General features: G+C 36.0%; 1 protein-coding gene across 4 annotated transcripts in view; it reads right to left on the reverse strand.

Moving 5' to 3' along the window:
• Window positions 1-9,922: 9,922 nt before the first annotated feature.
• CTNNA2 (catenin alpha 2) overlaps window positions 9,923-25,959 on the reverse strand; it is a 478,287-nt gene continuing 462,250 nt past the window's right edge. For all 4 annotated transcript variants that reach the window (XM_040555118.1, XM_040555119.1, XM_040555120.1 and 1 more), the window contains one exon: window positions 9,923-11,081. In XM_040555118.1, the coding sequence (XP_040411052.1) occupies window positions 10,794-11,081 (288 nt within the window). In that variant the 3' untranslated portion in view covers window positions 9,923-10,793. The remainder of the gene's footprint in view (window positions 11,082-25,959) is intronic.

A 25,959-nucleotide genomic window follows, 5' to 3' on the forward strand; every position in this document is an offset into this window, starting at 1 on the left:
GTGATTGCTTTAATATTGTCCATTCTTTACTGGGACCTAATCCGCCAATGTATGGATTTTTATATAGAATTAATTGTGGATAGATTTTACATAGCATATTACTTAATTTATTATTATTAATATATTATTGTTATTATTTTACCTTGATATATTTGTATCACTTCAGAAGTAGGTCTTCAGCAATTTCTTGATCACTTATTGTCAAATTGAAATTGATTTCTGAAGCTTCCTCCAGCAGAGAGCTTCAGAGCTTGAGCCTCATGCAAACATCCAGTAAGATCATGCAGGTTAATGAGACCAGGCAGACAGAAGTGAGAATAAAAGCAAAGCAAACAGGTTAAACAAACCCTTATCAAGATTCATGCTATTGTACACAGGCTGCTTCTGGTACCTCTTCAACCAGCCCTAACAGTCTGTGCAGTCATGGTTTTATTCTGAACACAGAGACCAGTCAGGAAGACCAACTTCAACCTCACCTTGATCAAAAAAGGCAACCCAAAGCTCCCTTAGTTTAGAAACTTGATTATTTTGAAGAGACCAGAAAAACTCCCTCACCTACCTTTCAGGGGTGTCTGGTTTTACCTCCCACCAATACTAGTTCCCAGGTCTGTCAGATTTCTACTTTTTTTAAAAATCTCTTAAAAACAAATCTGACATTTAGGAGAGTGCCTAATAAATCTTAGCTGAACCTCCAAGTCCAACCCAAACCAATAATCATTTTAGAGCCTCAATACTCTTTTATGCCTTACTTACAGGAAAAAAAAAAAATTGTTATTCATTGCTCACTTTTCTATACTGCAGACTGCCAACAAGTTTTGTGAGTGTCACAAATTAAGGCCTTTTCCCCAGAAAGAGAGCTAACCACAACAAATGTACAAGCACTTCAGGGTTTACCTGCACTTTTGGTAGATTAAAAGCCTAGAAAAAGAAGTTTAAAGGGAAAAGATCCTGCTAATAGGGCCAATGCTGAATAGACAGTACACACAATCAGAGTCCTGCCATGCAAAGGAAAATTCCAGTTTAGTAGGACACACTCACAAACCTGTCACAGAAGACAGAAACTAATCTCTCTCTTCAATGGCCACATGGAGGAACTGCATCTTGGCAGGAAATCAACCATATAAAACAAAAACAAACAAACAAAAAAACCCTACAAAGTTCGAAAACAGCCTGGTTTCAAGCTTGAACCAGCTGGGAAATTAAGAGTGTCCTGGAAGTATATGGAACTGCTTCAGACAGATAGTAGGCTCCTCTCCTCTGGCTGTGTCAGCATTTATGTTGCTGACCCACAGCAGAGAACCCATTAGGTGTTTTCCTGGGGAATCCCAACCAACCAAGCTGTTCTCAGGTGCCTGAGGAACAAACTGAATGAGGTGACAGCAAAGATTAATCTAGGGTCACTGCTGAGTGCATTGAAACAAGATAATACAGAGAAAGCTATTATCCCTCCTCTCATTGCAATCAACACAAAGTATATAACCCAGAGGGAACAGTTTGCTTCTGACAAACAATACTTTGAAGGTGGCTTGGGTTAGCACTGCTTTGGACAGCCATGATTCAGCAAACAGGGCAGAGAATCTCAAGCCTGTCATCTGAGAATCTCAGCTGAGTGGACTGAGAAGTGCTGGGAAGTGGTGGGAAGAAGCAGATTCCACTGGAGAAAGGGGAAATCAGGGTCCAGAATGGGGCCAGGAGAAGAAAGGAGAAAAACAGGGGAGCAGGGAGCTCAGAGAAGGATATCTGCACAACACAAGTAATAGATGAACAGTCCAAGAATTGCAGGAGATGGAAAGAAAGATTATTTGAGGATTGTGTTTGCTGCCAATCAGGAAGCCAATAATTGATGGAAACCAAGCCTGAACATAAGGAACCAGCTGCAATAATGCAGTAGACAAGTGGAAAGTTGCTTACGTTGCCTTTTTTTTTTTTAATTACTATTCTGTTTACTCAAGACACCTCTTTATCTTATTTACATTGAAAAATATTATTGCATATATCCTAACAAATCTTGACTTTTACAGTTATTTTGGTCTCCCGTGGAAAGATTACTATAGAGAAAAGATATGGCATTTTTGTGTTGAAACTCTGAATAACTTGAGCTTTCTCAACCCATACAATAATGGTACTCGTCAGGGCTCTACCTGTACAGAATACAGCCGTGATGCAGTTATGCAGCTTCTAGTTTCACATGCAACTTAGGCATGATCATTCTGGATATCTTCAAGTCATGCTCTGTGGCACAAGATTGATACAGTCTCAGAAAATAACATATACAGTAAGAACAAATTAAGTTAGAGTCTGGACCGATATGAATGGCAGAAGAGAAAGAACTACGAAAATATTCTGTCATCAAAACCTCTGTGCTATAGAGGCACTTGGTCAAAGCTTCCTCTTGCAGAAATGTGTGATAAAGGGTAGAGATGTTAGGAGATGATGTTTCTTGAATTGTAGGCTACAGAAAAGTCTTCCCAATGCTACTATGGTGAGGTATCATAAGATGTCCACACAATTAGGGTATCATAAATAATGATGCCTCCTGAACACAAAGTGCTTGGAAGGAAAACAAAACAAAACACCAAAAAAAAACAACAACCCACCACCAAACAAGCAAATAAAAACAAACAAAACAATAACAAAAAAAAATGGTGAAAGCAGCAGTACTTGAGGCATGATGCTAGAGCCTTAAAGCCATAAAATCAGCAATAATAAAGTATTTATTTTAGTAAGAATAGAGCTTTCAGTAGCTTTGCTGCAAACCTAAAGTCCCATGGCTTTGGACTGAGAAGAATCTGAAAGCAATAAATTAAGCAGCAAGGTGCTCTGCGTGATAGAATTAATAATGTAGAAAAGAACTCCTGAATAAGAAACACCAGTTCTGAAAGGAAAAATAAAAACTTCTCTGCAATCTAAAATAGCTCATCAATAATGAAGGAAATCCATTTTTGAATTAGTTCATGCAGGTTAGCTCAATGCTTCCTGTAGAAGCGTTGTGAATATAGGTTACCTACCATGCATAACCTTTGTAATACCATAAAAGATGTACTCTGCTATGCTGCTCAGCTATGTCTGACAATCTGAGCATGAGCCTTTGAAACCCCCACCATCACCTTTAGATTATGGAAGCCCACATAAGATAGTGTGTTAACGTGAATTCTCCCTTGCATTAGCCATATCTTTACAACATACTCTCAGATAAGAGCCACCTTTCATGGAATGAATTAGGCTTCTACCACAGGAGCCTCAGGGGAAGCAATTAAATTTAATGGGAGGTGTAACTCCTAAATAAATGCATTCCTTAGCCAAAGCATCAGGAAGAAAAGGCCTACATACACTCTGCAACACACAAGATACTCTGAGATGTTCCCACATCAACATTTCCATTTCTCTTTTCAGGTTTAATTTATGTCCTCATTTCCTAACGAGCTGTACTAAAGCAATAAGCCTTGATGTGGAAGGCATTATCATGAGACAACTTAGTATGCCTAACACATGATGCTCTACAGGTCAATTATAAGGTCAGTTAACAAACCATATTCTGCCAGACATTTTTGTTAGTAAGAACAGCATAAATTAACAGGCTTTGGAACTGCCCTAGCATTTTATTTATGTATTTATTTTTAATGCCTGAAAAGCATTTGAGAAGTTATTTATTTATTTATTTATTTATTTATTAAAAAGTAGTTTAAGGAGTGATCAGGTCACAGACCTAGACTTGAAAAATTCCTTTAATCCACAAAATTCTTAGGTGGAGAAATATAAGATGTTTTGAATTTGAAAGCTAGTGCTCACATAGAGCAGGATTTTGAGGAGATGATTTGCAAGTGTAGTGTGTTTGTTTGAGGTGTATGTAACATTGGCAGGTTTGACATCTAGAAGAATTAGGAGACACCTAAATATCTCTCAAGGTGGTGGTGACGGTGGGAATTGTATTTATTTATTTTTTAAGATTCTTATAAATCCCAATGATTAAATAAAATTTGGGTGATGAAAATGATGGTTAAAATGTAATAAAAATGTGTGTCTGAAAAGGCAGCCCACAACAGTACAATAACAAACTAAGATAGTATTTGTGCATGTGTATGTGTGTGTAGACTTGGATTAATACTTGACATTCAGTACTGTTTTTCGTGCCGTGCATTTATTTGATGATGGTGTTTAAACAGGAGCCTCCATTACTTCAGCAGTTTTAGTGGATCAAGACTTTTTTTTCATCTGAGAATTTATGAGAAAGCTTAGCAGGCTTTATTCTATTGTTTATTTATTTACTTATGTATTTTCTTCTCATCTGTTTTCTTGATTGCACAGCAAGCCACATTTGCTCTGTCTGCTGCCTTGTGGACCAGCAATGGACCGCAGACTGAGCAGCATGATGCAGCCCAGGTCTCCGCAGGGGTCTCTGACCTCTGCCTACCGTGTCCTGTCCTGCACAGCCACCCTCTAGCTATAGGAGCCAGATTGTAGATGTTTACTTTGAACAAGGCTGGCACAGATCTAAAATGCTATAGGTGACATTTGCTCTTGCAGCAGTGATGTCTGGACCTGTCCAAACACCGTTCTGTAGACCCATGGTATTAGCACAAAGTGAAATCAGAAATATTGCATCAGCCGGGGAAAGCATGATGTGCCCAGCTGATGTCCATATACCTTTACTTCTTTTCAAAATTTAACCTCAAGTAAGCTACATCAAAATAAACACTTTTTATTGTTATTTCAACCTTTTTTTCTTCATTGATTTCCAAGACAATAGTCATTGTTGACGAGATCCTGTGATGGCTTTGAGATGACTATACCACATTAATAAATGTGCCATTTTGTCATGTGGTTCAGGTTTCATTCCAGACCATATTACCAGGGATACTGAAATGTAGTGTTTTGTACTCTCCTCCTCACAAAGTTACTCACTTAAGCATTATTAAAGTACAAAATAGCATGTCTTTTGCACAAACACTATTTTTCAGAAACAGAATACAAACTCTTCTCATGGCATTTTTAGAAGTAAAGTAGTGAGGAAAATGTTTGCTTCAATTGTCTAAAACTCAAATATCAGCCCTAAAATGTTACCAGGTGAAACAGTTACACAAGTCCACTTCAATCATGAGACTTTCCACTGTTTCAGCCTTTGAGATGAGCTCTCCTGTCCATAACACTTACACTACAGCTTTTTCATGCTGAAATAAAAGCTTTCTATCTAAAAATGGGTAGTACCTGTAAAAGAGAAAGAACAGCTAAGATGGATCAATCAGAGCAGGGAAGAAAGCTATAAAGAAAGAGAAAAAGCTGCCAACAAGGTCTTACCTAATACAATTTTTGTCAGTCAAGAAAATGCCTATGATTTGTGAGTTTCTATCACCCCTTCCCATAGGTACTTCTTTCATAGCGTGTGCATGCAGAATAGGTGCTAGGATGTAAGTTGTGATTTTTTTATTTTCACTTAATCATTTAACAAGTCACTGTTGTATCTAAAAGAAAAATAAAGATGAGCTCTGTGAACAACAGAAGCATCTCAAGGTTCATAATGGGAAAAGCTAAATTTTCTTCCTATGGAGTTCTGTTGACTACTCAATATGCAATATAGCTGACGTGTAAGATACATGTAGCGCTCCCCATGGTCTCATGCTGGGAACGTTTCCACCAAGCCACGCTAATATAAATCTGTATTTTAAACTGCTTCCAGTGAAAGGAGTCTTCCGTAGTGTCTGAGATCAAGGTAACGTGATTTCTAGTAGTCACCGTCTGTAAAGGGAAAAGAGATTATGATCCCCCCCTGCCCCCCCGCCAACACACACAGACACACTACACAATGACACAAGTGTACAAATCGCCTTATATCATGGCACTGGGGAATATTGCAGAGCTTTTCTTCCCAGAGCAAGCAAATGGCTCACTGAAATACCCTAGACCTTCTGTGACCTGCTAGCTGTGCATACTGCAGATTTAAAAACCTAACTTCAGGAGAAAATGAAGCAAGTTACGCAGTCTTTCACATAGTCCTGTGATCTTAATTTACTCCACAATTATAGATCAAATAATGTATATTCCTTAAGGTCGCAGTTGTAGACCAGGGTCTAACTGATAATAAAACTTGTATATGACAACAGGGTCTCTTAGCTCCTGCAGGTTCCCTGCACTTGGATGCATAACAGTGACTAATGCTGGGCAGCAGGTTAATGAAAATGAGGAGCCTGTGGTTCGTCTGAACCAGGCATGACTTCCATATAGCCAAATATATATTTATATATATATACACACACATAAATACCCGATGTGATTGGACTGGGTGCTAGGTAATCTCATCTAGGCCCCCATTTCCCACTAAAGGTTGGAACTGATGATCTTCCAAGGTCACATCCAACCTGGGCTGTTCTATGATTCTTATATACATACACATATATGTGTATTGGAGGTGAAAAGCGGGTATTAGGATCTTAAAAACTCAGTACAGACCACACAGAAGACCTTGTGAAACCCTAAAGATATTCAAGCTAAATAAAGGCAGCAACTGTTTCTTGAGGAGTAGATTGCTACTTGCTAGATTTTTGGCCACATAAATGTACATATATCTTGGGAATGCTCCTGTGTGCATGCATAGACTCTCACAAAGTACACATAAACACAGAAAGTTAAAGAAAAATAACCAAATATGATAAGAGAAAAGATTGTTTGTTTGTTTTTGTTTGTTTGTTTTTAATCTATCTTCCTTCTAGCAGCCAAATCTATGGTTCAGTGGGGAGATGGAGCCATTAAGGCAATTTAATATGACCTCCTGGAAATGCAGGCCAGAGAACCCCTTCTTTAATAATTTCTGCATGAGAAGTTTCTGAAGAAAGAAAGAAAAAAAATGGATTGAATACATCCTTCTAGCAAAGTAATTACCTTTGAATATTACAGGAGGTTTTGGAAATATCACTTTGTTTCTCTTTCTTCCGTGTATTTAATTTTAGCAAGCATGGACAAAGCAGGTAAGTACAAAAATTTCACATTCTGTTTCAAGTCCAATATTACACAGGAATTACTAAACCACACTGGACCTCTGAAAGTTTACCAAGAGAAGCTAATATTAGGTAGCAACTTCTCACCTATGTCACCCCACCTGACATAAATAAAAGAAAGAAACATTGCATAAGTAATTAAATATTTATTCCTTTAAAACTATAACTAGAGCAGGAAAATACATTTCTACCTCCCACAGCTTTTATCAAGCTGTCATGTTCTCCGTAGCTTAGTGTTAACTGAGTCATAAAGAGAAAAATATTTACAGCAGGAGAAATGTGTGAACCCTTGCCTGAGGTTGCACTTGGTCATTCAGTGAGAAACCAGAAAAATCCTTGAGACTATTCCTGATCTCTGCAGGTGCAATTCAACTGCAAGGTCAATATGTTCCAAATAAATGCTTAAGTTCATTGCTATCATCACTAAGATGCAATAGGATGAACTGTCCATCCTTGGAAACAGCTTCAGCTGTGACGCTCTTCTTCCAGACAAACTACTGATGAAGTTTAAAACATTCTCTGTTCCAGTCTCCTGACTTCACAAGTATTCTTTCTCTGTCTTGCAAAAATAATTGAACAGAGTCTGATGTGAAAGTTTTTCTGAAGGCATATCGAGTGAAATGAGATACATTACATTGCCTTATTTCAGTTAAAAGCCATTGGTTTAGATTGATGTTGGAGAGCTGGTTTAAAAAACAAACAAACAATGCAATTCTGGTTTTTGCTTGACAATCCCATTGAAATATACATTTTCATATGCAGGCTCATTTTGAGCCTATAAATATACATCTTCTTTATTAAATATATTTCATAAAGACAGAGGAAACTTGTTTTGGCCAGCTTTCATGTGGACATGTAAAATAATTCTACATATATATATATATCTATAAAATATCTACCCAGTATTTTGTTCATGGATTGTTTCCTGTATGGCATTTCCACACCTTGCTCCATCTCTTTTTAAAATGCAAAAGAGCTGGACTATTGATCAGTATTTCACACTCTAATAACACAGTAGCAAGAAAATATGGGATCAAAGTGAATCTGTGTTGAGCTTTATGCCCTACTTCCTTATTATCAAAGCATTTGTTCAACTTTAAGCATATGAATACTGCCATTTATATGCAGCCAAGCAATTAAATTCATGTATATGGTTAATGATGTAATTGACATCACTGGGAATTAAGGATAAGAAATGCTACCTATGAGTAATGCACTGAGTTACTTTACCACACTCACGTTTCATTTCTTTGTCCCATCCAAAACCTCTACTACTTTGTATTACTACACTTTGTTCAGTAGCAAATTGATGTAAAGCTATTTAACCATTTCAACTCTTTTCATTTTTAAACTCTTAATTTAATAAATAAACCACCATGGAAAAATAATCTTAGGAAAATTATTCTGAAAGTTATCTAAAAGTTCTCAGACTTTCTGTTTTCTCTGACTTATTAATTCAGAAATTGGCTGTAGTTCTTGCTGAAGAAGGAAATTACAAAACTGAAATATTCTGCTAACCCTTTTTCCACAGCTTTTTAAGGTGGGAAGTAAGCCAAAGCCCTTTCTCTAGCCTTCTCCTCACGGCTACAGATCAAAAGATACAGCCATTCCTGGGAGAAGCATTTAAGTCACTCTTGTAATTTGGGTTTCTAGTTTCTCACAGAGAACAAACAGTTGCTGGCATATGAATAATGTGAAGAGTGACCACAGCATGGAAGACAAGGCTAGAATGAAAACTGCCTCTCGTTCAGGGATGCCTGCCTGACCTCCACACTGATCTTCAAACCAGTCATTTTCTGCACATTCGTCTGCTAGAAACAAATCATTACTTAAGAATAACTGAATTCTGTGATCAAGAAACTTACAATTGTACTTTCTAGATGTAGCAATATAATTGCTTATTATGCATTGTCAATAAAATTTGAAGATAAAATTTTCAAGGTTGTATGTATTCAAGAATATGTATGGTACCCGTACATTTGGTTTGTGAACCAAGATGATAGTTGCAAAGAAACAGACACAGCTTTCTGATCCATGGTCCAGCATAGCTCTTCATAACACTACACTGGTGATGAGTTCCCTTTTGCTAGTGGAGGACTGGCTGTACTGAACATTTCCCAAATCCTCATCCATTAGTTTATTCCTACACTTTATGTCAGACCTTTTTATTATACAGAACTAAACAAAGCAAAAATCATGATTTCCTAGAAAGCCTTGGAGAATATATTTCTTTCTTTAGATTGTGTAGGAGGGCAATAGAACAAAATTAGGTACATTGCTATTCTGAGGAATAATAAATCTGATATAAGCATCCAAACACCTCTCAAAAACACTGTAAGGAATAGCCGTGTCACTTATGGTATATCTCACTTTCTCACAGTGTTTCAGATCCCTTATGATATCACAAAAGTTATCTTATGTTGTTATTATATAATTACAAGAAAAATAAATGCATGCTTATTGCTTTGTTTTCAAATATACCACGACCTTTTCACAATTATAACGCAACCTCTGTAGTTGAGAAAACTGTTGGGGTCAAAAGGGAATAAAAGCAGGTACTGCATTTCTTTGTGCAGTGGCCTTTATATATATCTATACAGTGTGGCATGATGATGATTTCCAAGTTTCTTAGATGTCAAGCTTACGAACTTATTAAAATGAACTATCCTCATGCTGTTTCTGAGGTGGTGTATTTGAACAAAAAATGTCATCACCTTCTTGGCATGTATGTCTCACATAAAGATTTAAACTATGTTTTTGACCCATTGCTCATATTTGGCTATCCTGATTATAAAAAAAAAAACTGAGAAAATGAGTGTAATGTTGGTTTTCCTTGACTAAATAAATAAATAAAAGGAAACATGAGGAAAATTAATCTGTCTACCTCAATTATGATGCAGAAGATAGTTGTTCATTAAAAGAGACGAGCCATATTGAGGATTCCAAGGTTAAATGAGTTTATTGAGTTAGTGGTTACAACGGTATGTCAGATACCTGTAATCCAAGCTACACCTACATAATTGCCTCTAAATTCTCACATTGTCAGTTTCCGTGTCTCTAAACATTCCACCACCAGGTCTTCTATTACTAATATAATAATAATAATAATAATAATCATAATCATAATATAAAAGGCAATGTCAATCACCATATTGTGCTTCATACTCCACCATAAGGAATTCAATTGGCAAAAGTAAATCTCTGTTCATATTAATGGGATTAATTGAAATGTGAGCAATCATAACACGACTAGAATATAAAGAACAAAATATGGTTTAAAAGAAGCATTTTAAAGATGAATTAGTTTGTATTTATTTTAAAAATTCACATACTATGATGAAGATGACTTAAAAGTTATATCATTTAATTATTGGGCCACACATTTAAGCATATTGGCTAGTACATTTTTGCACTGGAACAGAAGCAATACAAGCTTTATGGTCTACCATTACAATTCCATTTTTTTTTCCACTTAATATACCTGCCAACCTAATGTTTCTTGCATGCATAAAAATTTCTGGGTTTAGACTTGAATTTATTATTTAATTCACACATACCCCTGTGATGCAAATTCTTTGGCCAAATTAATGCTATAGTTTAGATTAAAAAGTAAGCTTGGAATAAGTCCACTGAACATTAGAAGAGAACACCATAAATTTTGGCGTTGCAGAAAGTTAGTTACTTCAGTAGAGTCTCAGGTTGCATGCAGATTGACAGTTTTCCCCCACCCCATGCCAGACGCATACAAGTCAGCAGGTATGCATACAAAAAGAATATAAAACCCTCCTGGTAAAGCTTAGTGTTTTAGAATGAATCCATAGCTTTAAATTCACTTAAGGCCTGTACAGGGGAAATATGTTTCTTCTGGGACCCTCTTCTCACTCTTGTCTGATATTCTTCTGGTTTTTCTCTCTTTACTAGAGGCTTCTTCTCAGGGGCCTTCATCTTCCAAGATACAACTGGTGAGTTCACTGCAGCAGTACCATAGACCTTCTGATACTTAGTAGAAGCTACATACGATGCCTTCACTGTAAGGACCACAGCGTTCATCAGATTTTTAGCTGCCTGGATGAGAGAAGTGGCACTGTCCAGCTAGGAAGAGAAAACAACATGAAATACAGCAGTGTTACTTCATGAGTGTGTCACTGGACCACTTCCTGACTGAAGTCTGCGTGCTCTCAGATCTCATTAAAGAGGAAATGAACACTGAGGATTAATCAAGATGCTTGTAGTAACAAGCACTAGCAACATGCACCATGTAAGAAGACTATGGTACTTCAAATAAACTATTTTAATAATTTAGAGGAAAAGTTTGTGTTGGCTGTTTTTTGTTGTTGATTCTTTTCCTATGGGTGAAAATCCAGTTTCCTCATTTTTCTCAAGAAGAAAAAGTTACTTCTCACTTGACCCTTTAAAAATTTACTTTTAAATGTCAGAAACAGCAAAATAGCTCAGCAGAGATTTCCCAAGTGCCCAAGTGTTTTTTCTAACTATTCCTGTGAAGCCCAAGATAACACCCCCAGTGATGTCTAAAGGAGCAGTGTGAGGCTAGTGTAAAGCTTGTTAGGCAATACTGTCTGAAAAGACAAAAGAAGATTTTGAAATCCCTAAAGAACAAAAAAGATGAAACAGTTAAGTGCAGGTTTTTGTAGTTACTATAATATTTGAGCTACTCATGTTCACAAGTAATCTTACTTTATGCTTAGCAGGCTTTTTGTACATATACCCTTGTGTTTCTCCTGTGCATAAGACTGCCTTAGGTGCCTAGGTCCTGTGGAAGAGGCCTCACGAACTTGTTGAACTTCAAACCATTTGGACTTCCAGTCAACAGGCTTCCATCATATACTGAAATCAAGTACATGTCCCTGCCCAAATATTTAAAAAAAAATTTAAGCAGATAATGGGACTTCCAAAGCAATATTTCAATGTTCCAAAATACAAACTAGGCACTTGCCAAATCCAACTAGACAACCTCAAATCAATAGGTATTAAAAAATATGGTCTTAAGTACTGTAAAAATCTAGTTTACTATTTAGGATGTTCCTAAAATGTTGAAAAATTGGTATATACTGTTTGTGATAACGCCTTTAAGTTCTACCATGGAAGCTGGCTTAAATTTTTAGAATTCTTTTCTAGTTTGAAGGAACTATTTTGGATGCAATGTTATTTTAGTCAGCATGGATTCATCATGACACAAACCTGGGAGGAGTGGCTGCACTGCCATTCAGAGGGACCTGGCCAGGCTGCTGAGTTGGGCAGTGAGGAACCTCATGAAGTTAAACAAAGGCAAGTGCAGGGCCCTTCACCTAGGGAAGAATAACCCCAAGCACCAGTACAGGCTGGGGGCCAACCTGTTGGAAAGCAGCTCTCTGGAGAAGGACCTGGGAGTCCTGGTGGAAAGCAGGTTAACGGTGAGCCAGCTATGGGCCTTTGTGGCCAAGAAGGCCAGTGGTATCCTGGGGCACATTAGGGAGAGTGTTGCCAGCCAGTTTACAGAGGTGATCCTCCCCCTCTACTCAGCCCTAGTGAGACCACACCTGGAGTATTGTGCCCAGTATTGAGCTGCCCGGTACAAGAGGGACACGGAACTACTGGAGCGAGTCCAGAGGAGGGCTACAAACATGATTAGGGGCCTGGAGTACCTCCTTTATGAAGAAAGGCTGAGAGAGCTGGGCCTGTTTAGCCTTGAGAAGAGAAGGCTGAGAGAGGATCTTACCAATGTATATCAGTGTCTTAAGGGAGGGTGTTAAGACAATGGGGCCAGACTCTTTTCAGTGGTTCCCAGTGATAGGATGCGAAACAACAGGCACAAACACAGGAAGCTCAGCCTGAATGTGAGGGAAAAAAAATCTTCACTATGAGGGTGACAGGGCACTTGAACAGGCTGACCAGAGAGGTTGTAGAATCGCCTTCTCTGGAGATATTCAAAACCTGTCTGGACATGATCCTGTGTAATGTGCTCTAGGTGACCCTGCTTGAGCAGGGAGGTTGGACTAGATGATCTCCAGAGGTCCCTTCCAACCTCAGCTGTTCCGTGATTCTGTAATTTCAGCTCTTTAATTCCACCCCACTTTCTCAATAAGTTCTTAGCTATTTTTAACTGGAACAAAAGGCTTGTCTCCCTACAAACCTTTCCTTTTGTATCTTTTGGGAGTATACAATTACTTAACATGAATTTTAAGTAAGGTAACTGGGACAAATACCCACAAGGCAATAATAATAATAATAAAAATTATAATTCACCTCAAATACTTTGAATCATTAACTGAATAAGAGAGTTCAGATTATAACTGCAGGAGAAACCTCATTCTGAAAAGTGTCAGTGACCAATGTGAAACAAAAATAGACATTACAGAAATCCTGTACCTGGAAGTACATTCATCTATAGACTTACCTATTATTTTGATTTCCTCAGCTGTGGTCTTATATTCAATATAATTCATTAAATACATAAACAGTTACATACAGAGAGGTCCAATACAGAAAAGCGTTTTGATGATTTTCACGTAGTTGGTGCCATTCCCTGAAATGCATAGTTAATTGCCTGTCCCCAGTAAATACTTTTCCTCGGGACTAATTTGCATTTTCTGTTAGTAAAAGAAACTAAGTTAAAAGATGGAAAATTATATTATATAGCAAAAACATGACTGTTCAATAGGCAGTAATGAAATATAATTCAGTATAGTGAATTCTATAACCGCACTACTGCATGATTTATAAGGCAATCTGTATGTTTGTTGGCAAATAACAGATCATACTCTATTAAATTAGGATATTGTAATTTACTGTTGAGATCTACAATCACACATTATTCATTGTTAAATAATTCTTTCTGAAACACCAGTGGATTGATTCTGAATATAAAGTGATACCACCAAATAGCATTTACTTCATAATCAATGTGGATAAACTGACTGGATCATGCCTATATTGTACATTCCCATGAATTCCATTTGTTGAAGACTTCTAATAGTCTCACATTTTCCAGCATTTCTTTGTGAAAAGAGGTCTGGTAGCTATTTTAAACGGGGCATATGCTAAGGAACTGAATGATTAAAGAATGCATGCTGAAATGAGGAGGCACATAAATTAGATACTTAAATCTATACAAAGGGTGCAATCTACATCTTTAAACACAGTAATAATTCTATGATGTTTATTGATGAGGGTGTGCAGAAGCATGTGTAATTCTGTAAGATCAGATGAGAATTGTATTGATGTCTTTTAGAAAACTATGTTACATATTCTGATGCCAATTTTAATTACCTCCAGTTCCAATCTGCTGTTATAGCAGATAAGAGCTCCCTATCTTCGCCATTATTAATCTAATTTTAACGTGCAGGTATTTAGTCCTTGTCCTCAATAACCATTCATATTGTACTATGCTTTCAAGTCTTGGAATCAGAAAAGAGACATAAAAATCCCGTAATAGTATTAGGATATGAGTGTTCTCCAAAATCTGCTGGTAACCACCCCATGTATCTAATTTGGCTACCTAAGCACTTCCAGTGATTTTCTTATTGCCTCGAGCTCCTTGCTTGTATTCTGGCTCAAGTAAAGAAGAATTAAACTGAATGAACATCACTCCAATTAACATTTAGATCTTAATACACCACTGTGTTACATCAATTTTAAGCTTTGCTTCGCATCGGCAGAGCTACAGTGTCATAAAGCTAAAACGAGGCAGCAGCACGTTAATTCCTTACAAAATCTGTGTGTAGAGACATGCATTTTTCCAAACAGTTAATGTTGTTAATATTAATATTAATATTAATAATAAAGCGAGGGGTGGGGGGACAGGGGAGCAAGGGGGAATTAACATTTCATATAAAAGTACCACTAGGAAGTTATTGCACAGTACAGGAGGCAAAATTCACTCCCTTCCAATTGTTAGGAAATTATGAATATAATAAAAGCTTTCTGTACAAACAACTAACAGTCTTTGACTAGCTACACAAAGTAAGAGTGTTCTGTTACTTAGATCTGTTTACAAGTCCATTTAGGAAAAAGATCCCTTTCAAACACAAGAAATAAATCTAGGTTACTGGGCCATAAAACTTCAAGAAAAAAGAAGAACGGGGAAGATTCAGAATCACTGAAGAACTTGGGAATCACTGCACTGGAGCTGGTCAGTTATCCAGGCTAAAACTGCCATCTACTCAGGAAAGGCATAAATCATTCAGAAAAAAAAATCAAAAAAAAAAAGAAAGAAAAAAAAAAGATTTTGCTACCAGCTAACTTTGCAATTAATGAATGCAAAGCTAGAAGCAGCAGAGCTTATTATCTGCCAAGATTTTTTTATTATTTTTTTTGTGTTCTCCAAATCCATAATGCTTTGAGGAGTTTTTGATCTGCTTATAAATTGTGGTGCATTTTTCCTCCACTATCTGAAGAATTTTCCAGAATCTTGTGACAATAAGGATTTAATGCCTCTTTTACATATACATATACATAAAAGGAAATAACCAGCAACTGCAATACCAAAATACCTGAAGAAGTGGAAGAGAACTGTACAGAGTTGCTAGTCAGGGAATATTTGAGCCAGGCAAGTAGAATGACCTGTGAAATTATAGGCCAGCTCAGCTGAGAGCGCTTCCAAACAAAATAATGCAAAGTCTATAACACACTCAGTAAATAAAGGGGGGAACGAAATGCAGTTAATGGTAACTGAATGGTTTTGTGGGTAAAACCATTTTATTTTCAAAGTAATCTGCATCATATTTTGATGTGATTAAATTTTGTGTTGCTTATAACAATGCTGTTGGTACAACTGGCTCTTTTAAAGGTGTTTTCCTTGGTACTACATAACAGTTTTACTAAAACTCAGCTGATACAAAATTAACATGGCACTTACAGAATGATTGTAAATCGAAGTAACTACGTTTCCAAAATCATGTACAGGCAGTGAAATCATTGCTACACCGTGACTTTTGCAGTGGTCTCTTGAAGAAACCTGTTGTCAGCTTTATGTTATTTTTGTTAACATGCTGTTAACTTAACTGATTAAATTTGCAGATAACATTTGGGAAGCTGGTATATCATAAAGAGGATGAGTGATTGATATCTAATAAGCTGATAAAGGTCAGAAATGTAGATTTTACTTTGGACAGCTTTATAGCAGATGATACCTATTTACAGGATAAGGAACTTTATCATAGGCAGGAGTGAGTCAACATCTCATTGAATCAGTACAGATAATTAGATTAGATACAGCAAAATTGTGGAAAAGGAATAATATGAACCTTGAGTACATAAAAAGGAGGAGACTGATGAAAAAGGTTAAAAAATCGTATTCAATATATCATGTGTACCCAGCGGTGGCGTTCTCAATGCAGGAACAACATTGAAGAAATGGAGAGAACATAAAGAACCTCAAGAAAAAAAGACGTTTTATGGGAAAGATTCAGACAGCTCTGTGTTTTCCACTAATAAAGCAAATGATTAAAAAATGAGTTGATCAAAATCAGCAAGTACATGGTAACAGAAATGTGATAATATTTCAGGTTTAACAGATAAGACAAAGATATAACAGAATATAATGGCTAGAAGGTAAAGCATGTAATTTTAGTTATTAATTAGATGAAAAGTTTTAGTAGTGATAGTAATTAATCACAAGAACTCGTGAAGGATAGTGATTCTATATCTGGAAATTGTAAAATCAATATTGGATGTTTTTGCTTAATATGTATACTCTAGTTTAGCATAACTATCGGAGATTTTCAAAGCATATTATTTCAGGGAACCTACCCATCATTTATGCAGGCTGGTAGCTTAAATGATAACAATGGCCCACATTGACCTTTAAATGTATGAATGCAAAAATTTAGTGTCAAAAATTATTGATTAATAGAATTTAGTCTGTTTTACTTGGTACAGATTGGGAGGAGGAATTGTCTATTCAATATGTTGTGCCAGAGGAGGTTTAGAATGGACATTAGGAAGAATTTCTTCAGTGAGAGGGTAATTAAGCATTGGAACAGGCTGCTTAAGGAATTGGTGGGTTCCCCATCACTGGAGGGATTTAAGAGATGTTGTAGATGTGACACTAGGGGACATGGTTTAGTGACAGGACTCAGTAGGTCAGGTTGATGGTTGGACTTAACGATCTTAAAGGTCTTTCCAACCTAGATCGTTCTATGATTCTACATTGGAGAATCACACAACCCTTTGAATACTTTTGGCTAAGACTTGATTTTATGCCTTTAGCAGATCATTTCGGCATTGTCAAGCCATTAAGGCTATCTGAGAATTCTAGGTGCATTCCCTGCTTCTCCTCCTGTTTGAAGCAAGTTTTGTGGACAGGTATAGGTTCTGTTACTACAATCCAAAAGTCAGTTAATAGCCTCTAGAGCAAATAAGGTTACATGAAACAATTATGAATCTGGAGGGTGAATCAGAAATAACATTTTTCCACATGACACTCTTACACAATAGAACATTTTCCTCTCAGCTGTGCTTAATAATAAATCTAGTCCTACATATGTATGTAAGATATATATAAAAATAAAAGAAAAAGCTCTTATTCATAGTACTCATCTTACACTTCTGTAGCACAGTGCATGCATAAAACATGATACTATTAGTGATAGCCAATGCAAGAATGGCCTATTTGCTATTCAGATGCACACATCCCTATGGTGGGAGACATCTGCTATTTATCAGCACTACTACCCAATGCCTGAAGCCATATTTCAGTCAGTCACTTGAAGATGTGCATAAGGATTTTACTAGATGTGAGTCTATTGTGAGAAAACTATCATATGCATTTGAAATTCTGCAACAAGCAAAGAGTCATAATTTGGGATGCAAAGTGGTCACAATGGGGCTAAAAAGGGATAAGTGGGTACACAAAGAAAATGGTATTATGCTCATCTTTTCCTAGCTATTAATTTTCACATTTGATTGTGATTAACTTACTCCTTCAGACATGCTGATTATTTAATTCATTCGGGGGGTAACTGTGTTTTATAACTGTCCCATCCACTGAATAGCTGTCCTCATCTACATTTTTTCAATTACAGGTAAGTAAACTGTAAGGACTCCCAAGTCCATTTTGTTGTATTTAACAGAGGCTGACTGCTAGCACAACAGAAAGCACAAACGTATGTTTAGAACTATAGATATTTTCTGTCTTTTATGAACCATTGCCCTTTGAAAACACAGATTTACTTTACAAGGTCAACTCCATTATACAAGTTTAAAAAGCCTATACATATATAAAAAAATACTCCCAATAATAAAGAATAAGTTCAGAATAAAGGATAGAACACATGCAAATATAATTTAGACAATTTGCAGAGATGCATTTACACTGTTGATTTAATTATTCTAGCCTATTTTAAAAGGAAAAGGGTATAAGACAAAATGATATTAAGCAAATTAATTTGCTTTGATGAGAAGGCTTAATATGAAATTAAAAAAAAAAAAAAAGAATAATATGTAGATATGCCTATAATCATTAAAGATAAATCAGCACTCGATATCACTACAATTGTGGGTCATACTTCATTCCCTAAGTGAAGAGTTTTGTAAAATTAACTGACAGTATTCAAAGTTTATGATAAAATAAGATTAGTAACTCTGTAAAGCTAACAAATACGACCTTCATGTCCTCAAATACATCTAGCAGTCTTAAAAAATTTTTCTTTTTTATTATCCTAGACATAAAGGCTACTTTGCTGAAACAATAGGAGACCTGCACACTGTTTGTTTCACAGTAAGCACCCAAAGTAGTGCAGCATGTACCAACCCAAAAACACTCAGCTAGCAGAGACAGGGCTTAAATTTCGTAGTGACTACCAGAGAGCACAGAAAAAAATCTTTATTGGAGGAAAAATAAAATTGCCTTCCCAGTTGAGAGACTGAAACATGGGCATCAAAATCACGATTACTTACAAGCATGCATTGTATGCTTACTTTGCTCTGCTCTGCTCTCTCTTCTCCCCTTACCAATGCAAGTCTCACTCACAAGTTACAGTCTGGTAATCCTGTAAGTATCCTCAGATCTGGGAGTTGCAAGCAAAAAAGTGTGCTGAATCTGGTTGTCTTTGGCCCAAGAAAGTCGTATGGCACTAAAGATATTAGCCATCTCCAACTCTGCTGTCCAGCCAGCTATAAGTTATGTATGCACTTCAATTGCTTACTGGGTGTATCCAGTAACCTAGTGCAAATAAGGAAGACTGTAGTAACCCAATTGTAAATGCTGCCAAAGTGTTTTTTTTTCTTTCTTTTTTTTTTTTTTTTTCTGACTATGGTGGGCTACCAAGAACAATTCTAACACATTAGTGTGTATGTTTGTCAAAAAAGAAAAATTTCTCAGACCCATCAATTTTTTCTTCTGCTCATTATCTGTCACTGCACAGCAGGGAAAAGATGCTAAAACTGTACAGTTCATATCATATACCAGAAACGCTGTAAGGACAAGCAATCATATCTGGGGTTGAATTTTTTAAATTAGCTTGCTTTATCAGCCATTTTCATGCCATAACACTGCCTCAGAACTTTCAGATTCTGTTACTGCATTAGGATATTAGACAGTCTGAATGCCCAAACATCTGGAACAACTCCACAGACCAAGTAAGAAATCCTGTTCATGAAATCAAAGGAGTTTTGTAGATGACAACAGGATTTAACCCAAGGAATTTTCCAGCATTATGATTATGTATGCTACACTTTTTTCTTTGCTACGGTTGAAGATGGAAGAAGAAATGCTTTCTACCATCAACGTATAATTGACAAAAATGGTAAGGAGTCTTCTGTCACGAGGGCTCAACATTTCCTTCTTCTAAATCTTCTGTTTCATTCTGTGTAGAACTATTTATTGTTATGATGCCTATAAGAGAAATGCCCTAGGAATAATCGTGAACAAAAAATATGATTCTTTAATGGTCTTCAAAGATGTGCTACTAATTCTAGCAAAATTAGTATAACCACATTTACATCTTTAAAATCATTCTGTCCCATGTAATGGTTGGGTGTGAATTCCTGGATGGTTAACAGGAAACAGACGTTGGTGTGAATGATTTGAAGACAGGATCCTACTTAATCTTCAAGGAGAACAAAAAAAATCTGCAACAAAATTGAAGTAAAAACTATATTAGATGTGGTTTCAGTTAGCCTATCCCATCAAAGGTTTTGTGATATTGACAGGAGGCTTACTAAAGAAGACTAGAATAAGAAGTCTGCTGAAACTCATTATCAGACACAATAAAAAAGTGCAAAACTTTGGGTAAGTGGTCAGTGTACTAACAGGACTATTTTACACTGGGATTTTTACACTAGCAGGACACCATTTTACACTGGGATTCACATGCCAGAAGCCTACACAAAATATGAAATAATCTGAACCTGATGTCACAGATTGAAATGTGCAGTCACGACTCCATCAAACGCATCTCTATACAAATTTCTTCTTTCACATACAATTGCAGTTAAATCCAAAATGGGAAATATGGGATATCTAACTAGTCTGTGCTACTGACCTCCGACCTGTATGCAATTTAAAGATAGTTATTATTTTTAAAAGCCCCACATAATCTAATGATCCTTCAAACTGAATTTTGGAAGCAAACATTTTGTTGTTTATCTAGAGAATAGGCATAGTAACAACAAAAGTATGTCTTTCTCATAGTCTTACCTCAAGGAAGTCCAAAACATGCCCAGTGAGCTGGAAATTGTACTCTTAATGATAAAATGCAGGAGAATTTGGATAAACAAAAAATTAATAAAGCATAGAAGAACTATATTCTTTACATGGGAATGTGTTATCTACTACTCTTTCTTCTGATTTTGTCACAATGAAAACTAAAAGGAAGCAGGATAATATAGGATTTCAGATTGCAAAGCTGAAAAATGTGATATTTTTCCAACTTATTTTTTAATTTGTAAGAATGTCAGAACGGTAGCTGTATGTGAGTTATCTATGCGTCTTCTACTGTGAGGATCTGTCACATTTTGAGACAATCTTCCTCCTTCAGCTAAGTTTGTATCTTTAAAGTTATGTTTGCCCATCTCAGCACAGAGAGACTTTGAAGATAGCTGCTCTACAGGCGTAGCAAGCTGTTTTTTGGGAAAGGGCTTAGAAAGCATGCATCAAACAGAGTCAAAATGAATAAAACAAAATCTTTCTGTGGGAAGATACTACCAGGACGTTGTTCATTGCTTCCTAATCTGTACCTGCTGCTCTTCATGCATATTTTACATCTCACAGAAGCATATAAAAGGCTTGCTCATTCAAGATATTGATCATCTCTGAGGTGCTAAAAGGCTTTTACTTCCTTGGAGTTGAGGAAATGTGGCTCAACTCATTGAATGGAAACATTCCTTTCTTTGATTCCCTGAGCACTTTTTACAACTTTAACAACAGTATGCAACAAAATAAGAAACAAATTTGAAGTATTTTTCAAGAAAGAGACACATTTCAGCTTTAGGAAAAGCCATAGCACTGAAAGAATGGACTTAATTATATATGGCAAATTATTTGTAGAGGAAATTCTGACATTTTAATTGCGAATAATGTATTTGAATTAACTGTTCTATTTGTCTGAGCAAATTAATCAATGGTTAAACAACATGAACAAATAAGTGTTCATTACAATTTTTTTTCCCCTGGTAAAAGAGTGAATACATCATTTGTGAATATATTTGTTCATTGTGTGCTTAGCTTTAGCTAACACTAAATATTATTGAAAAATAAAATAATAATAATCATTAGGGAACAGGAAAGAATTGTTGGAGACTGCAAACAAATGAAACCAGAATAAAACAGAGACAAATCGTAAATGATGCTGCAGTGCACAAGGAAAGAACAAGCAAAGATGACAAGAAATAATAAATCAAAATGAGCAGAATTTTGCCCTGAGTTGTAAAGGCTCATTTTTATTACTCACATACAACTATGCAAATATTCATATAATCATAGAACACTTTATGATGAAAAGAACTTTTTGGGGTTATCTAGCCCAATACCCTGTACAAAGCAAATTGAATTAGATGAGATTTTTCAGTACTTTGCTCAAATTCTGACTACCTCCAAAGATGGATAGACTCCTGCCTTTCTAGACTGAAATCTACACCCTGTGCTTGAATTTGACTGCCCTCAGAGTTAACTGTTTTTCCTTATATCTAACTAGAATCACCCATGTTCAGACTTCTGTCTGTTGTGTCCTGTCCTGTCACCATCCACCTTTGAGAAATCTGGTTCTTCTACATCCTCCTGCTAGGTAGCTGTAGATAACAATATATGGCCTTTGCCTATCTGCTACAGAAATATAGATGATTCTGGTGACCTCAGTTTCACTTTTATAAGAGCAAGTGTTTCATCCAAAGGAAAAAACAGAGTAACTGTAAAAGGAAGCAAAAAAAAATTATCACCAATAATTACTGAGAAATATTTAATAGGTCACTCAAGTTGCTTAAGAACAATACCAATTTCTTCAGAAAATATTCATGTTATTTTAGGAATCCTAATTTACTTGGCCTAAGTTTTCTTTTGAGATTCAGTGCTTTAGATAGCATTGTGCCTGAACAAGAAATGCAGAAGTACTTACAACATCAGTGATTCACATACCCCAAACAGTTTATGTGCTTTTCACCCAAGGACAATCATTGCTACACAAAAACAAACAAGTTCAGCCCTGTCTTGAAAATCTTCCCTCTAATACAGATCTTATGCAGAGAAGATGAAGTTATAATTTCAGCAATGATTCAGAAGAATGGTGAAATGAAAATGCATTTGCACACTGCCTCTTTTCTTACATGGTTCTTGCCTAACAAATATTGAACATTAGTCATGATTATCTATAGAGTTGTCTGTACCTACTTGTCATCAAAAATTACCACTGAACGTCTTCTAATATCAGTCAGGATCCAAGAATTAGGCTAGCACTAGAATACCCAGAAGCATTTTTTCAGATGTCTGTAATTGACCAGTTTCTCTAATAATGCAAGCATGAAAAATGGGGCTGCTTATAAAAATTATTGAGATAATGTGTACAATGACCTAGGCAATGTTTAAAGAGTTTGCATTTCTATAAATTAATTCTTATCCTGTGCTCATACTATGTACTTCCAGGTGTTGGATCAAAGCATTCCAGCCATGCTTCATAGAGAAGACCACAAGGAACCACAGAGCACCTGAGATGTTTCATGGGTTCATTTTCTATGGAGAAGGGTCAGAATACCTCTCCTCCCTAATTATACTTAAAAGATCTTAAATGGAACTTGAATTGTAAAGACAACATAATTAATCCAGGCCTAGATGCTGAACATGTCTGAAAAGCTGTGTTTATTTTTTGGCTTAGTAGCCCAAGAATTTAAACATACTTAATGAATACTTCTGTGATTGTTTTTCTTAATTCTTCCCTTTTGATGCCCAAAAGCATCGAATGGGGGAAATCACATAGTCAACTTCCCATTCTAAAAAACTAATGAACTTGGAGCCTGAAAAAAAGCTACTTTTAGGTAAACATGCCTTACAAAACAATTTAAATATTTCTGTCCAGAAAAAAAATAATAGGTTTCTTTCTGCAGCAGCTGAGTTCATAGAAAGTTGACATCACTTACATATGAATGCATACCCTCAAAAGATCCCAACAATAAACATCAACGTCTCGACTCTGTGCTTCTCTGCGTAGTTCAGTTTACTTGCCTATGCCTCTGTCATTTTTTTAGGATGTTACTAATCAAATTAGTTTAGCATCTACCCTAAGATCAGCCTATATGCTCTATAGAAAAGCCTATTGATCTCCATCAATTATAAAGGAAGTCTGGAGTAAGGAACTCAGATACAGTTGTTTACACTTGGCTAGATGAATTACTCTCCACAAAACAATAGAGAGAATAGTCAAAAACTTTCCATAATTCAAGCAGAATATTTTTTTAAAATACTAAAATACTCAATTTTCATTACACTATTACTCCTGTAACATATGGAAGATGTAGAATGGAAGACAGAGAAATGCTGGTCTTGAAAATTGCCCAAGTCTTGGAGGATAATATAGTGTTTCAAACTCATTGTGATTCTATAGATCAAGGATACACTATTGTGTTTGCTTTGAGACACTCAGATGGGATGGATAAAAATTCAAAGGATTATGATTGAACAGAATTATGTTTAATGTCTTTGAGATGGAACTGTCCTAGGAACAAAAAGTCTTGGGTGTTAAGGCAGTCCTAGTTTCATCTGAAACCCTATACTCAAAGTGCTGTTGAGCACTTTTGTTGACAATTCAAATGAGCTGAGGTCGAAGTTTAAGAGGATTGAAGTTTAAATCAACATGAAGAGTCCTCTAGAATGCTCGTGCACTATCATTGTGACTTCTTTTGCTTAAACAAGATTAAACCAAAAGTAATTCATTTTGAGTCAAACCAGCCTAAAACTGCAGTAAGAGAGGGCAGGGTGATGAGCATCTATCTGCCAGCTGACACCGTTCGTGAACAGATGGTGCATTTCACAGCTCTCCCTCACTTCTCATATAAAAGAAGAAGGTAAGAACCAACCCACAAAGTTTTAATTCAGCTTGTGAGAGAAATCAGCCTGTAAAATACAGAAAATTTGGGAATTACACTTAGCTATCTTAATCATACTGAGAAAATGTTTGATCCTATATATGATCTACATTATTAAGGTATTGTTCACACCTTTGCCAATATGACTGAGGAACAAGCCTGTAATTTCAATACTGACCTGCTAAAATATAAATGTATAAATTTACTACTTAATGTTTTTTATTTAAGCCACTAACAGATCATGTTGTTAGCTACCTAAACTGAGGCAATTTTAAAGACATCTTTATTTTTATAAATAAATAGTGCTGTAAAATAGATTTAAGTTTACATAACACTTAAGATCTAACAAATTTAAATTAGCATATATTGGAACAAGTTGCTCAGATATTTGTTTTCAAAAGTTTTCATATTATACACTAAGTTAAATCACCTGAAAATTAGGCTTGATTATATTTTACTTTAATGTATATATATATTTGTAAATAATATAAAGTTAAAAGAAACATTGCAGGTGACAAAATACATCTTTAAGACAATGCTGAAAATGCAGGAACCTGTGTATTCTAGACATTTTAATTATTTTATTTTTTTAAAATGATATCTGCCAGTAAAATAATTTGAGAGGGGAATTAGCTCAGTAAATGTAAAAGTAGGCTATTTATTCTCACAGTGTCTGGTTACTCAGGCAAACCCATATCCTGGGGTTGCATGACAAAAAATTGGTATTAGATTTTGCACGGGCAGATTCCAGGTTAATTATCACAACACTTTATGTCATTTTGCATATCATTCCCCCTACAAACTCCCCCCATACATAAGTCAACTAACTGATGATTTGCTCATCTTACAAGATAAATTTAGAGAGCAATTTTCTCTGGATTTAAAGTAATCCACTGACATCTCTGTTTCATTATATCCCCCCAGTGATGATCAGTATCTCTAATTCACCTTAATTACTGAATGATACCAATTCTGATTTCCTGTTCCCAATCCTTATATCACTTTTAAAAAGAATTTATCTCTCTGTGCTACCAATATGCTTTCATATCAGTGAGATTAGGAGCACTGTTCAGTTGGTCCTTATGCTTTGCCAATTCTGTGCAAAAATTAAAGTCTCTTGCATTATGCAAGAATAATTACATGAAAAAACAATTTTGTAAACTCATCAGCAAAGGACGTGCTTAGGATCTAAATTAAATTTTACCTCAAAGCATTTGCCTATGAGAAGAACAAACCTCAAACCCTCTTTAACAACAACACTTCCTATAAAGATTTCCCAATGAAACATTAAATTGACTAACCTACTTTTCCTTTTCTACTTAAAAGATCAAAGTTTGCCAGGGAAGCTACATTTGCTAGACAAGTTCTTGACTTTGCAAAGGAAGATTTGGAGACTTCAATGCTTGGTTCACTAAAAGGAATAAGCAGTAACAATAACACTCCTTGAACATGTTATTCAAAG

This window comes from Cygnus olor, chromosome 4 (genome assembly GCF_009769625.2).
Source record: "Cygnus olor isolate bCygOlo1 chromosome 4, bCygOlo1.pri.v2, whole genome shotgun sequence".
Lineage (NCBI taxonomy): Eukaryota > Metazoa > Chordata > Aves > Anseriformes > Anatidae > Cygnus > Cygnus olor.